The sequence below is a fragment of the Sminthopsis crassicaudata genome, chromosome 6 (genome assembly GCF_048593235.1).
Source record: "Sminthopsis crassicaudata isolate SCR6 chromosome 6, ASM4859323v1, whole genome shotgun sequence".
Classification (NCBI taxonomy): domain Eukaryota; kingdom Metazoa; phylum Chordata; class Mammalia; order Dasyuromorphia; family Dasyuridae; genus Sminthopsis; species Sminthopsis crassicaudata.
The window spans coordinates 41,910,663-41,926,921 of NC_133622.1; the positions used below are offsets into that span (position 1 = coordinate 41,910,663).

The 16,259-nt window shown below is 40.7% G+C and overlaps 1 protein-coding gene across 4 annotated transcripts in view; it reads right to left on the minus strand.

Moving 5' to 3' along the window:
- Positions 1 to 2,466: 2,466 nt before the first annotated feature.
- Positions 2,467 to 16,259, minus strand: part of HOPX (HOP homeobox) — a 384,876-nt gene continuing 371,083 nt past the window's right edge. For 3 of the 4 annotated variants that reach the window (XM_074276379.1, XM_074276376.1, XM_074276377.1), the window contains 2 exons: positions 14,464 to 14,621; positions 2,467 to 3,274 (listed from right to left, as the gene is read on the minus strand). In XM_074276379.1, coding sequence (XP_074132480.1) covers positions 3,197 to 3,274; positions 14,464 to 14,607 — 222 coding nt within the window. In that variant the 5' untranslated portion in view covers positions 14,608 to 14,621 and the 3' untranslated portion in view covers positions 2,467 to 3,196. Of the gene's footprint in view, positions 3,275 to 14,463; positions 14,622 to 14,970; positions 15,288 to 16,259 lie in introns of those variants that run through there. The other variant, XM_074276378.1, reaches the window with a different exon arrangement.

A 16,259-nucleotide genomic window follows, 5' to 3' on the forward strand; every position in this document is an offset into this window, starting at 1 on the left:
TTTTTTTTAAAGACAGCTGTAACAATTCCCTTGGTTTTGCTTGACAAGATTAATTCAATAGGAGTTTCTTGTGAGCTGTGGGATGCGTTAGGGAGGTAGTTGTGTGGAGGGATGGGGCCCCATGCTGGGCTCCTATTCCTCCCTGGGGCAAAATACAAAATCCAGGCCCTTCCTACCCTCCCCGTCAGCTGCCAGATGCAGTGGATGGCACCGCTGGCCCAGAGTCTGGGAGATTTCAATACAAATCCAGCCTTAGGTACTTACTCTACCTGGGCAAGTCATTTAAGCCTGTTTACCTCAGCTTCCTGATCTGTAAAACTGAACCGCAGAAGAAAACCCAAGGAGGGTCACAGTGTCAGCCACAACTGAAGCGACTGAACAACAACCAGGAAAGGAAATTTTCATTTAGAGAGTCAGGGGAGAGTGGGTTTATTCACAAGACAGTTGATCGACATCTCTTTATATATATAATTTATTATATTTTTAAAATTGTTATTATATTTATATTTTTTAAATAATAAAAATATAAATTATAATTTGATTGCAGTGTCCAAATTGTGAGGTAAAGAGAAAGGAAATGGGAAAGATGATAATGGGAAAGATGGAAAAATGGTCAACAGGCAAGTGGACAGAATGAGAAGGATGTTCTTGTCCGGGTTGGCTCACTAGACTGAGGTAAGTGACTGTGCACTTACCCACTCGCCCAAGGTATCTCAGCCCCAGAATGGGTATTCCGAAACAGTGGATTCCACTAAATCTCCTAGGCTTTTCCCACATAAACTCATCTAGTCATATCTCTCCCATCTTCTACTTGTACACTGCATATTTTCCTTATGTGTCCCTGCTACCTTTATTCTTAATAGAAGAAATTTTAATAATTTCTTCTATTAAGAAGAAATAGAAGAAAATTTAATAATTTATTAGCTTTAGCCAATCACTATAACCCACCAAGGTTTTTTTTTTTTTTTTGGAATGGTTTCTTATCCAGCATAAGTTTTTCCACCAAGCTTTGGAGCTTTTACAAATAAACCATAGGTTCTTTCCTCTAGATTATGATTTAAGAGCAATAGGGCTTGGGACAGATCCCGGGAGCTCTCCACCGGGACTTCTCTCTGTTACAAGGAGCTTGCATTGAAATTCTCCTTCTTTCCCCATCCCATGCCAGCCATGGGCACAATTCCCAGAACTTACTGCTCAGCTAAATAAAGCAAAGATGTGGTGACAAAGGATGTCCTTCCCAAACGGTGATGCTCTGCCTCCCTAGCTCCTCTTCTCGTTCTAGGTCCCTGTCTTTCCTCCCAATCGCAGGGCTGGGCTGCAATGGAAAGCATTCTGACCTTTGGTCCAGGTTTTGCTTCTCACTCATGTCACATCTGCCTGTATTTGCTTCTTCTTTCTGCCACATGGGGATCACAAACTTTGCCCTTCATATCTCAGGGCTGCCATGGAGCCAAGATATGTGGAAGTGCTTTGGAAACACAAGATGCTCCATAAGCGCCAGGTGTTCTTATCCATGACTGTCACTCTCTTGTTTTCTGCAAAGGGCAAGCCAGGGCTCAGCCCAGTGCGCAGACAGATGGTCTGAATACCACTAATGGGGTTGAACAGGGAAAAGTGCCAGAGCTGAGATTCTATTCAATTGAAACCTCAGTGCTCTGTACATTTGTTTATGGATGAATAACTTGAAGGCGTACAAGCTAAAAGCACGCCAAGCATGCTTAATAAGGTCTTGTAAACATTTGTATTCTGTTTAAATGTGACTGTTTTGCATTTTCAATTTTCTTAGTCCAAATAACTGGAAACACGGGTTGTGCATGTTAAATGGCAGCTCAGAGCTTTTTAAAACTCCACACCATATTACAGGATACTTCATATGTGGAGCTCCCCTGTGGAGTGTGTCGCGTGTTAGATGAAAAGCTCAGAGTCTGAAATGTCTCTTGGTCAACATATTTGTGGCAGATTAAAACCCTCAAATGTAGCAACTCAGGTAGAAAGGTTTATCACAACCCCCCCTTAAATTTATTGAACTAGCAGAAGAGCATCCAGTCCCCATCCTGAGAAAGTTCCTAGACATGTGTTAGGGATCAAGGAAATGGGCTGCCAATATCTGGATAATCTTTAAGACCCGGTTCTCCTGGCTCTCTCACCACTACCCTCCTCTGGGACCCTCACCGGCAGTCCTTTCCAGCCTCCCAGATTGTAAGATGGATTTTTAGGGGAAAGAAGTGCTACATCACAAACTCAGGGCCATAAAAAGAAGGTTCTCCCCTAAGATTCTCCAAGTGAAGAACTTCATTTTGACCATCCTTGAAGGTCATCCCTTTGGATGATTCCAGTCTTCAAGGTCACCCATTTGGATGACTCCCAAGCTCTACAACCATCTGTACTTAATTATCTCATTAAAATTCATACAAGATTTAAAAATTTTTAAAAGATGCAAAATCCATCCATGCTACAAGACTCTGATGCATTTCCAACAAAAGTTATGGTTTTATTAATAATAGCATTTCAGAAAAAAAGTTTATTTTATTTAGCTAAATAAATCTAACCCATGCATTTAAATAAAATTAATTCAGATCTACTCTCATTTTCCTTTTGGCTGTTTTTTTTTTTTTTTGGATTGCTGTTAACTTTCTGGATTCTTCCCACCTAACTGGGTCTTGTCCAAGTTAATGCAGCCAGTGTTCCGGAAGCTGCTTCATAATCTAGGCGCCTTGAGAATATTTAACTGTATCCACTTAGTTGAACTGAACATAAGGAAAATTAATTTGTAAAACAGACTTGGAAAGCATTCTTCTCCCCACCCCCGGCTCTTTCTTTTCAACGCACTGGTGGTAGAAGGCCATTGCTATATTTCACTGCTGTGAACTATAAGTAAAGAGCAAACTGCAAACAGTGCCATACTGTGAGAGTGATATGTTCAGGAGCTATGGAATACGAGCCCACCTACTCCATCCCTATTCCAGCTAAGCCATTTGTTACAGTTAAATTGCAGAGAGCTTCATATAACTTCTTTTCTATTCTTATTATGTACATTTCAAAAAATAAAACATCATGTTAAATAGAAGGAAGGCTAACATTTGAACATACAAAACTGTACTGCAAAACAAAAATAACTTGATAAAACCCAGGAAAGGAATAATACACGGTCTTCATGGTGTGCATGGTGGAGAAGATAGAGGTCTAGTCATCTTCTTTAGTCTGTGACAGAGCGGCATTCTGAGGGGAGCCCTTCCGACTTCCGCCACTGAGCTTGGCGCTGCTTGAACCATTTCTGGGGAGAAATGCACAAAAATAGACAATTACTTAGGGTCATTTTTCTTTTAAAATTTTTGTATTTATTTTAATACACAGTTTTGTGAATTATGTTGGGTGAGAAAAATCAGAACAAAAGGGAAAAAAAACCATGAGATTAAAAAAAAAAAAAAACAGAAAAAAAGAAGTGAACATACATAGTATGTGTTGATTTACATTCATTCTCCTTAGTTCTTTTTCTGGATGCAGAGGGCATTTTCTGTCCAAAGTCTATTGGGATTGCTTTGGATTACTAAAGCTCTGAGAAGAACCAAGTCTTTCACAGCTGATCATCTCACATTCTTGCTGTTATTGGGTACAACATATTCTTGGGTCTGCTTGTTTTGTTCAGCATCAGTTCATGTAAATCTCTCCAGGCCTTTCTAAAATCAGCTTGTTCACCATTTCTTATAGAACAATAATATTCCATGGCCTTCATATAATTTAGGGTCATTTTCAAAAAAAGGTGGTAATTATAGGTCTGGACATGGCTAGAGGTGGGACTACCTCCCTTCCCTTCACTATCATAGCATAATCCTCTTTTTTAAAATGGGGAAATTCAGGAATTGAGAGAACAGGTGAGTTGATATCATATAGTTCCTAAATGCTGGAGGTAGGACCCAAATCCAGAAGCCACCACTTTATCCACTGCAACTTTTATCAGAAACCTGCCCTAACTGGTTTACATCTAAAAATTATCAGTATCATAAAGATTAATTGTATTTGTGAACTGACTGTATTGGACAATTGGGTTAACAACATAGAAGAAAGATGCCATGAACTCAGGGTCCAAGACCTTCTCTCTGAAGTGGTTCCGTTTACAGACTTAAAAATAATCAGACACAAGAACAGCAACAGATTTGGGTAGATAGGGGTGGACTGCTACCTCAGACACTTGGAGGAGGGAGTAGATCAGGAATCAGTGAAATAACTGGAAAATGAATCCCATTAAGTGACTCTAATCTCCTATTTTGGATTGCTCTTGGATGGTCTCATCTGTTTTCGGTTCAACATTTATTAAATGCCTACTATCTGGGTAGCATTGTAGTGAACCTGAGGGAGGCCTAAAGAGAGATGAGCACAGGTGAGTCACTAACCTTATTCCCTGAAAAGAAAAGGCAATGAGATATATCCTAGTGTTTTTCCCCAACTCTTAACCAGATTTTCCATAGCCCAAACCAATCCATAAGATGCTTTCCTTCAAGAATACTAAGATGCACATAGAATTCCCAATCCCTCTATTTTTGTCCGCCTGCATTTGGGATTTCCTTCACAGGCTAATTGTACACTATTTCAAAGTCCGATTCTTTTTGTACAACCAAACAACTGCCTGGACATGTATACCTATATTACATTTAATTTATACTCTAATATATTTAACATGTATTGGTCAACCTGCCATAGGGGGATGGGGTGGGGAGGGAAGAAGGGGAAAAATTAGAAGAAAAGGTTTGGCAATTGTCAATGTTGTAAAATTACCCATGCATATATCTGGTAAATAAAAACTATTAAATAACAAAAAGAATACTAGGATGCCTTATTACATGGGGTTCTAGGATCTTTTTTTTTTACATGCCATGACCCACTTTAATACAATGAGCTTTAATTAGCCTTCTTGTACAGAGCCCCTCTGCAGGCTGTCAATTCTATTACAACAGACTATGACCAATTTGCATTAACTACTAACAACTTCAATATGGCCCAGAGTTGTGGTTCCATGAACTAGTCACTGACTGTCCAAAAAAAAAAAAAAAAAAAAAAAAAAAAAAAAAAAAAAAAATATATATATATATATATATATATATATATATATATATAGAGAGAGAGAGAGAGAGAGAGAGAGAGAGAGAGAGAGAGCAATTTTATTTATTTGTTTTATATAGAGCATTTTATTATTATGATGGCCTAACTTGAAATCAAGTGAGTCTGAATTTTTTTTTTGTCAGTTAGCATCTTACATCTCAGCAACTAACATCTTTTTCTTTCCAAAAGGAGCACTTTGTTTTTCAGCTTTTGCACTGATGAAACTTTCAAATTCACTGAGCTCTGGGACTGGGTTCAAAAGTATTGAAGGGAGTTTAAAAAAAAAAATCCCTCTCTAAAGGACAATGACAGCTAAACAAGGTTTGAATTGGCAATAATAGAAACACCAGATCTTTTCTACATCCCAGGGTCTGCTGAGAATTCATTTCCCAGCTCTTTCTCCTCATACCTGCTTGGGGAAAAAAAAAAGGAGAGAGATTGGATTATTGGGTTTGGGATTTTGTGAAGTTCCACTTGATTTAACCCAGTGGGTTTTAACCTAGATGTTGATGTAGTTGATTGAGTGTGTGTGTTAGATTGGGGGGGAGGGATTTGTGTGTGTGTGTGTGTGTGTGTATGTGTGTGTATATATATATATATATATACATATATACATATATATAAATAATTTGTATAAATAGAATTTATAGAGAATTCCCAGAAGAGTAGAAATTCTCCTGTCTATGCAGATGGGCAACTCCTCCTAATTTATAGACTTAAGAGTATCCCAGGAATACTGAGAAGTTGACTGACAACTTTATGCTGTAGGCAGATTCTGCCACATTGCCCTGAAGATATCTAAACAAAACGCTTTTATAAAAACCCTCTGATAAGAGGCAATCTCCAAAGTCATCTAGAAAACAAAGGCTTTCTTATTTTCGTGATAATCAAATGGCTCCGGTTTCTCACAGAAAATAAGGGCTTCATTTCTTCCATGGGAATTATGTGGAAATGATATTCCTAATTATATAGTTAGGACTACTGAGTTTTTATGTAAAGACTCTAACACAAGCTCTCTTCCCTTCACCCTGACATTCCCACCAGCAGTTGGAGGAAACATCTCAGAGAGATCACTCATGGGAACACAAAGTCTTTCTGCCCTTATTAAAGTAGTACTTAGCTCATGATGATAATGCAGTAAGGAGCAACTTTGAAGGAGAGGAAATGACATAAAATGGGGAAGATAAGGAATAAGAAATCGGTAACTTTTTAGGATGGTTCTTTTTTTTTTTTTTTCATTTTTCCATTTATTTATTTATTTATTCACTAAATTATTTGTTTATTTATTCATTTGTTTGTTTGTTTCTGATACTTATTATATGTCAGGCACTGGGATAAGTGCTTGGGATACAATTTTTTTTTTTTTTTTTAGGATGGTTCTTAACCTTTTTCTTTGTATCATGAATCCTTCTGGTGAAGACTGTGGATTCCTTCCCAAAATAAGTTTTTAAATACATGACATACATAAGATTATAAAAACCAATTAGATCAAAATATAGTTATTAAACTTTTTTTTTTTTTTTTTCTTAATGTAAGGTTAAGAATCCCTGCTCGAGTATTGATGACCTAGTCAGACTAACCCAGTGTTATGTTCTATGGGATGGGATGGCTCTGGACCTATGGTTAAGTTGAGTAAGCAGTGCCTATATGGTATTGTTTGCAGGTCCCCAAATATCTACTCTGTGCTCAGAGTCAGATCACTAATCAGTCACATTTGCGCTGTTTCCAGAAGCTACTTGCTTTAAACTCAAGTGAAAAATGGAAGGGGATAACTCATGAAATCATGAGCCTGAATTAGTTTGTCAGACTAAAGAGTTATCTCAAACAGCATTTCCTGAGGAAATGGGACCTACTACAGAAACATGTGCATGTGGTAACAGTCATTCAGACACGTCTCAGACTGGCTATCTTGCAGAGAGGATTTAAAGACTTTCCCACCCTGAAAAGTACGTGAGAAGGTAGAAAATATGGCCTGGGGCAAAAAACAATGGATTTGGAGTCAGAAGATCTGGTATTTGACCTTTTTTTTCTGTAAAACACTGGATAAATTATTCCTAATTGCCACTTTTTTTTTTTTATTATTATAATAGCTTTTTATTTTTCAAAATGCATGCAGTTTTCAACATTCATTCTTGCAAAACCTTGTGCTCCAAAGTTTCCTCTCTCCCTCCCGACTTCCCTCCCCTCCCCTAGACAGCAAGTAATCCAATATAGGTTAAACATGTGCAATTCTTTTTAAACATATTTCCACATTTAGCATGCACAAGAAAAATCTAACTGCCACTTTTCTGGGTTTTAGTTTACTCATCTGTAAAATGATCAAGAATGTCCCCCACCTAAATCACTGGAGGATTTGGTGTCAGTAGAAACAATTCCAAATTGTGTGATTCTGTCCAGGATACTTAAGCTCATTGTCTCATAGAGATAATAATATATATTATATAATAATAATATCTAATGTGGATAACAATATATTATATAATAATGGAGATATTAATATAATGATCGGACTAATATAAAAATAATGGGGATAAATAATACCACTCAATTCTCAGGGTTCTTATAAAGATCAATATTTAAAATGCTATTACCCAGGAGTTCATGGACCTCTGTAATTTTGGGCAGATTCTAATCTGAGCTCACTTTTGCGTCCCTGATAGCCTGTATTGGGCAAGGAAGGAAGCTGTCTCCATGGGCCCTCTATTTGTGGCAGCAGGAGCAGAAAGTTCTTTAAGAAGGTAGGAGTTGGAGAGCCTGCCTAGGTGTTAAAACTGGAGGAAGCCAAAGATGCTTACTCATTAATAATGGCTAATATTTACAAAGTACTTTAAGGGTCACTTTACAAATATCTCATATGAGCTTCATAACAGTCCTGTGAAAAAGGTTTTATTATCACCATTCCTATTTCACAGTGGAAGAAACCGAAATCCAGGAAAGTAGCTTGCTCAGTAACAGAGAAATATAGTATTCAGTGGCCAGTGACCCCTTTCTGGGACTAGGTCCCTGGAATCCATCCATACTCCATCCTTCCTGCTCCATTCTCTCTCCTCCCCTTCATGTAGAAAGAAGGTGAAGGGAAGAACCAGGACATTTCAGCTTCTCTAGGTCAATGGAACTACTGTTTTCTATTAGGGGGCAGAGCAGGGCCAAAGCCTAGGAAATGGAACCATCTTTTCAGCAGACATACAATGTAGTAGTGTATGATGGACATAGTACATTTTTATAAGCCCCCAGTTCATCTGGAACACAACAAAGTGTAGGAAACTGGAGGAGGGCTAGAAAGGGGTGAGGTAGACTGAATTTGATAAGGGGTCACATAAATATAGAGCTTAGATGTTTGCAAAATGCTCCTGTGTATACATTAGATTGTAAAGGGAGTTTCATTCAGGGCAGCGAGACTTAACTGAGTTGCTTTCCAAGTCTCTGATTTTGTAATTTGATAAATTATCTTTCAAGGATATCTGATGAAAGAAATCATGGCCCCTCCTTCTCTCTCTCATTTCATTCCAATCCATCATTTTCAAGGATGACTTGGGAAATTTTTATTTTATTTTTTTTAAATAGCTTGGGTTCCTAATTATTCTATAGGTAGGAGCTGACAAGGGAAAACTATAGAATTTGCATGCAACATGAGTCTGGGTACAAATGTTATTCTGTTTAATCTGTGATGAGAACATGTACCTCTTGACATAACAGAAATCCCAGGGAGGAAGCTTTCAATTAAGCTTCCATATTATATATATATTTAGTCCTTAATACTTCCCATTTATTTATGAATTTGTTTTTAACATACATTGCTTTATGAATCATGGTGGGAGAGAAAAATTAGAGCAAAAGGGAAAAACCATGGGAGAGATTTAAAAAAAAAACAACAGAAAAAAAGAAGCAAACATAGCATGTGTTGATTTACTTTCAGTCTCTTTAGTTCTTTTTCTGGATACAGATGGCATTTTCTGTCCAAAGTCTATTGGGATTGTTAAGCTTCCATTATCAAGAGAGAAAGCCTTTAAAAAAATAACAGGCTTCTAGTTTCCAGTCAACTATAAATATTTATTAAAGGTCTATCATGTGCTAGGCACTGTACTAAGCACTTTCTCCCCCATCCTTTTTGGAGAGCCAATTCACCAATCCTTCCAGATTACCTTTATCTTTATAGAATGTTTTTTTATTACTTGATCATTTATTTCCACCACTCCTCTGAAGGGGTAGGAAATGGTTCAGTTATTTCTATATTGAACTTGTTTAATGGGTAGGTAGAAGGTGGAGAAAGGGTAGAAGATACACCTTCATTTCTATACAGCTTATTCTTCTGACAACTTGTCTTCCCACAAACTCCCTCCATTTTTTGCCCTCTCAGGAAGCTCAATATAATAATTCACATTTACATAATACTTTGAGTGCTCTGCAAGCTTTATCTCAATTATTGCCTAAAAAAGCTCTCTGAACTCTGTTTTATTATTATACCCACTTTTTTGATAAGAAAGCTGAGGGAGATAAAGTAATCCCATAACTAATTTGAGAGAGAAGCTGAACTTACATCTTTTTCTGACTCCAGGACCACCACTCTTTCCACTGAACCAAACTAGATGCTTCCAATCATCATTATCTATATTTGCAGATAAGGTAATTGATATCTGGGGCGGGGGTGATAGGAGAATATAAACTTATGAAGGCATGTGAAGTCATTTATCTGGTCTTGAAATCTCCAGAACCCAATACCTTAGCAGGCCCTGAACTAAATTAAATGTGTGTTTCATTGAATTGACAGGCCAAAAGTACATGTGTTTTGGGAGAGAGCCATAGATCATTTATGTGAGCTTGTCAGAGATAGAAGGGTCATTACTCAGTCATTAGTTTGTGCAGACACAGACCCAGAACCTGTCTTTAGGAGAAAGGAAAGTCCTTGCCTCCATAGTAAATTTTTTTTTTTCCTAAACTGAGTTTGTTATTAAAAAAAAAACACTGTCTAATTTCATCAGGCTATTTCTCAGGAAAATATAAGCTATTCAATTTGTGTTATTATGTCTCTGTATTTGGTATATAGTAGGTGCTTATTAATATATGATTGTTGATTAAATTATCAAAAATCATTTTCACTCAATGTTATAACTAGACTATTTACTAAAGGCAGATTAAAATCCTTTTCTTGTTGACCCACATGTAAGAAAATGATTGACAAGATAAATCTTGGCAAATGGGTAAATTATCTAACCCCAGGCTGTATTTACTAAATCTAGCCTTAAAACAATGATCCAAGACAAGTACAAAGGACTCAGGAAGGAAAATGCTGTCCATATCCAGAGAAAGAAGTGATGGACTCTGAATGCAGACTGAAGTATATATTTTTTCCACTTTATTCTTTTTTTCTGTTTTTTTCCCCCTTCTGATCCATTTCTTCTTTTACAACTGTGACTAATACAGAAATATGTTTTATGTGATAGCACATGTAGGATCTATAATAAATTGTTTGCCATTTTAGGAAGAGGGGAAGAGAGGAAGGGAGAAACATTTGGAACTCAAAACCTTATAAAAATAATGCTAAAATGGCAGTTAAGTGGCACAGTGGATGGAGCACCAGTTCTGGTCCAGTCAGGAGGACCTGAATTCAAATTTGACTGGACACTTGACACTTACTAGCTGTATGACCCTGGGCAAGTCATTGTGCCCAATTGCCTTGCCAAAAAACCCCTAACTAACCAATTAACGAAACAAACAAAGAATGCTAAAAATTGTCTTGACATTTAATGGGGGGGGGGGAAGGAATAAAATACCATTAAAAATAAATATAGCCTTGATTCTGACAGAAATCAATTGATAATGGTTGACAGAGTTACCATTAAGTATCTAGGGTGATCTGAGCATTGATTCAGTGCGGGATTGGGAACTCAATGCCCTTCTTAGTCTTTTATATCTCCATCTGTGAAATAATATGAAATAGATCGACCCATTTGTACTTCACCATGGAGGTAAAGCAGCATCTCCTGGGACATTATTACTGGATCTGTAAACTTGACAAACTATCATTGAGTGTTGGGCCTGATTTGAGGTAGATGTAGGTAGGAATCCTGCCTCAGACTTCACTCGTTTCTGAACCCCACAATCATATTTATAACTCATACCTAACGGGACTACTGTAAGGTCAGGTCAGTCAACTAGCATTTTATTAAGTACCTACTACATCCAACTGTGCTAAACTTTGTGGATACAAAGAAAGCAAAAGCAGACTTTTTTTAAAAAATTAAAAAACAATTTCAAAAAATCCTGCTCTCAGGAGCTCATGGTACAGTAATGACTGTACAGTATTTTATGACTATTAAGACTATTTACTAGGTTTATGAGCTAGCTAACAGCTAGCCGGTATATTATATTTTACATATAATCTTTCATTTACATATAATCTCACAAAGTAGATGCTATTGATATTGACATTTTGCAGACAAGGAAACTGAGGATGGCAGCAAGTAAGGGACTTTCCTTGAGTCCTACAAATAGGGAAAAAAACAGGATTTAAACTCAAGGTTTCTAAGACTAGGCTGAGTTTTGCTCTGCCACCTAATTGCCATAAATCTATGTAAATGTCAGTTACTATTAGTATCATGTATAGCTGATCATCGTTCAATGCTGAAGAGTAAATGGAATCAGATATCAAGGTGGATAAACAATCCATCTTATTCTTCCTGTTTTGCAGATGGAGGAATGGGACATTAGTTGTTCAGCTTAACACAGTGAATCAGGGCTCCATCAGTCTTGGAGGCCCAACAGTTGTCCAACCAATATCTTCAGCTGATTGATTTGAGAAATCTCCTAAAAGGTAGGCAACAGTCACAAGCAGGTAGCTGCAGCCTCTGAGCTGAAGGACATAGAGACTTTGTAAACAAATCACAGGACTTAAGAGGGCCATTGGTCCAAATCTATCTCCCCATAGCTAGAATTCATCTAAAGCACCTAGAAGCATAAAGCCCTATAGTTACAAAGGATTTAACTGCTCTTATTAACCTTGCTCCTCTGAGCAGCCCAGAGAGTTAAATAACCCAATATGTAGGATAAGTTCCTTTGTTAGTGGTTAGTTGGCCATTGTACAAAATGTCACAGGGACTAGTTAGGTTCCTCAGTAATGATGTTATAAAATGTTGGTTAGATGACTGATGGGCCTTTGTAACTTTATGATTGGTTATAATATAAATATATAATAAAATATTATTTATTATATTATATATTATAATAATTATGTTATTTATAATATAATGATTATGCAATAATAAATATAATTATAATGTACAAATTTTATTACTGGTTGTAATATAAAAACAATATGTATGGAGCAGCTAGAAAGTGCAATAGATAGAGGAATAGGAGGACCTGAGTTCAAATGTGGCCACTTAACTCTTGCTAGCTGTTTGGTCCCGGGCAAGTCACCAAAAACAGCAGCAACAACAAAAAAACCTAATTTGTATGTATTAACTCCAAGTATCAACCATGAATAAAACACGCCTTACTCCATATCTCTACCGTCCCTGTACTATAATCAGGCTCCATCATGAAGTCCTTCCAGATCTCTTCAGCAGTCAGGCTCTCTCCTTACTCAAATATTCCTAAAACATTCTATCTGAAATGCCCTCTGCCTCTTTCAGTCTCAAAATTACCTTTTATCTCTCCACCCTAATCCCAAACACTTTTCTGGAGGGCAGAGAATATTCCATTTTATCATTTTATGCCCGGATCTACCACAGTGTTTTTGCATATAGTTGGTGCTTGATGTATGCTTGGTAACTTGAACTTTTATTCAGCTGACTATCCTTAGCCAGGAATATTTTCTTCATATGAACTCAAATCTTTATCCCTCTTTCTTCTCCTCTTCCTCCTCCTCCTCCTCCTTCATCTCTTCTGTCTCTCTCATTCTCTCAATATTTATGTACATTTTTGTACACACATGTGCATATATAAAATTGCACTTTTGTCTTTTTAAAGTAAAGTACAGCAGTGTTGGGCTAGAAAGAATGGGTGGCAGGAAACTTAGATTTTTTTTGTCTCAGCTCTTCCACTAAGCAGCTGTGTGGCCTTGGATGAATTAACCCATCTGGACTTAGCTTCCCTTAGGTTTAAAGGATTTTTCCATCTCTGTAACTCTGGTTCTATGAACATCACAGGAAGTAGACTTAGAAACATCAGGCTCTGAAAATGGGTGCAGCAGAAGGGGGCCGGGGAGCAGAGATTGTGCACTGAAGATGATTTAAATGGCCAGAAGTATGAAGGTGCAGGGAGCAGCCAAGGAGAGTCAGCCTAGTTGCATGTGCTGCTGGGAAATCCATCGAATGACAGGCAGACAGCCCCAAAGAGGAAGGCAAAACTCTTGACTTTGGAATTGGAAAGCAAAGATAATAAGAGAAGACAGAGAAGGAGCAGTGATGACAGTTTAAAGAGGAAATGGGAGGGAAGGGAAGGTTTGTCTGAAGGAAAATGTGGAACCCTCTAGAGCTTAAAACTTTTTCCACTCTCAACCCCTTTTCTCTGGAGAAATCTTTATGCCATCCTGAGTATCTAGATATATAAAACTAGGTATATTTACTGATAATAAATCATAATTTCACAACCCCACATTCAGTTACAAGACCACAATTTAAGAACCTTCTCTCTTGGGAACTTAAGAAGAGGAGTTCTGGTGGACGAGCTCCTTGCCAGCAGGGAATGAGTGTTTTGTGGTTTGGACCCGTGTCCCCAGCACCCAGCACAGGCCTGGCGCAAGTGGCTGCCTAATACATTCTAGTAGAATGGTTGGTTGACCTGAAAGTGGGTGGAAGGAAAGGCAGCGAGAGAGTAAGAGGCCTCAGCACTGGGGGCAGCCCAGCCCAGCGTCGGGGGGCAAGCCCAGCCAGGGAGGTGACGACCAGAGATGGAGCCCGAGGCGCTGGTCGTGGGTGCGGTGGGCCCGGGATAACTGCTGGGGAGGAGAGAGGGAAGCAGAAACGTGGAGGATGATAAGGGGCTGCCGGCCATCTGGTCAGGATAAACAAGCTGGGGAGGGAGCGAAGGCAGCCGGGCAGGTGGGCGGGCAGGTAGGGAGCGAGGTTAGACGGGCAGGTAGAAGGGAAGGCAGCCGGGCAGGTGGCCGGGCAGGTAGGGAGCGAGGTTAGACGGGCAGGTAGAAGGGAAGGCAGCCGGGCAGATAGGGAGCGAAGGCAGACTGGCAGGAAAGAGCAAAGGCAGACCGGCAGGTAGGCGCGAAGCAGACGGGCATATTGGGAGAGAAATTAGACGGGCAGGCAGGCGGGCAGGTAGGGAGCGAAGTTAGACGGGCAGGAAGGAGCAAAGGCAGGCGGGCAGGCGGGGAGGTGGGCAGGCGGGCAGGCGGGCAGGGGGCAAGCTCACCTCGGTCTGCTCCTCGCTGAGGCCGATCTCGGCGGAGATGAGGAGCAGCGTGGTGGGGTCCGGGTATTTGTTGCCCTTGTTGAAGCTGTCCTCCAGGATCCCCAACTGCTCCTCCGTGAGGCCGTTCACTTGCTCCGCGGACATGGTCCCTGCGGCCGCTAGGTGGGGAGAAGAGCACGGGGCGGTGAGACTGCGGGCTGGCGGGCTGGCTCCGGGAGGTGCGGGGGTCCCGGGAGGCGGCGCGGACTGAGGCTGACGCTTTTAGACCTCCAGAGCCCGGACTGGGGCTCTCCCCCGGCCCGCTGCTTGTGGCCCCAAGGCCGGCTCGGGCTGGGCGGCTCCCCGCGGAGCCCAGCCCTCGGGATGTGGGAGGGCCCCCTTCTCCCCCACCCCGCCCCCGCCCAGTCTCCCTTCTGCGAGCCCCGCGGGGCAGGCAAGGGGGGTCCGCTCTTCTCCAGCCTTCCCGGACTCCTCGCCTCCTCGGGCCTTCCCCCGCCTCCCGCTCACCTCTCCCGGCATTTATTCCAGTCCCTGCCAAGGCCCCGGGGCAGCGGGCGGGAGTCTAGAGGATGACCCCACTCTCCCTCCTCCTGGAGGAGCTAGGCTGAGGTGCGTCCTAAATTCTCCGAGGAGAGGAGAAGGGAGGGCGGCCAGAAGGAAGAGGTCCAGCTTGGGAACGAGGCAAGAGAACGTTCCCTTTGGACGCTGCCCACGGAAATGGCCCGCCGCTTCCCATCACCTCGCGTGTGGCGGGCGCAGCTCCACGTCCCCGCAGCTTGGAGCGAGCCCGGCCGGCAGACGGGCGGCAGCTGCGGGCGCTCACCCAGCCGGGGCTTCGGGACTTAAAACTGAGGCTGCTGGGGGGGAGGGGGCGTCCCAGACAGAGGCCTTGGGCTAGAGCGAAAAACGCCACTTTGGCTCTTTTTATTGTAAATCACCTCCCCCAACTCCAATAACTAGGAGTCCCGGAAGCGTTATCCCCTTGAATCAGTTCCCACTTCTGTCCCATATGGGCTGTGTATCTGGTCGAGTCACTTATAAAGTCATCTCCCCCTCCCCCTCCCCCTCCCCCCAATAATTTCCTAGTCCACTTCCTGGGTCTCTTGGATGATGATTAGAATGGACAACAGTTAATAAACCTTCTTAATGAGGTGCCAAGCAGTCTATACAAAGGAAGGGGGAGGGGGGAGAGCAGCTGGCACTGAACCTCATCCTCCTGGTCAAAAGAGTTAGGTCCAGAAACATATTTCACTCAACAGGGAAAGAGGAGGGAAAAGAGAGAAGGGAGAAGGAGCAATTAGGCAGCAATTTGAGGAAGGGATTAATACTAAGTAAAACAAACTTAAAATGTATAAAAATAGAACTTTTTTTTTTTTTTTTTTTTCGGCAAAGAATTAGTAACGGAAGGGGTGTCCATCGATTGCGCAATGTCTAGTTGTGGCTATGTAAATAGCGTGGAAGACGCTATAGCGTGCGGTAAGAAATGGTGAAAGGGATGGTTTCAGAGAAACCTGGAAAGACTTTTATGGACTGATGCAAAGTGAAGTTAGCAGAACCAAGTAAACATTTCATACACTGACCACTGTATCAGAAAGACAAACAGCTCTGAAAGACTTAGGAGCTCCGGCCAACCATGATTCCAGCCGGTTCATGATACAACAGGATTCCCAAATCCTGACAGAAAAGTAAATGACTTGGTGCAAGAGATAGGTAATTAACAATATAGTCAATGGAGAATTTTTTTTTCTTGATTATATGTTTGTAACGGGGGGGGGGGGTTGTTTTTCCTTTCCCTC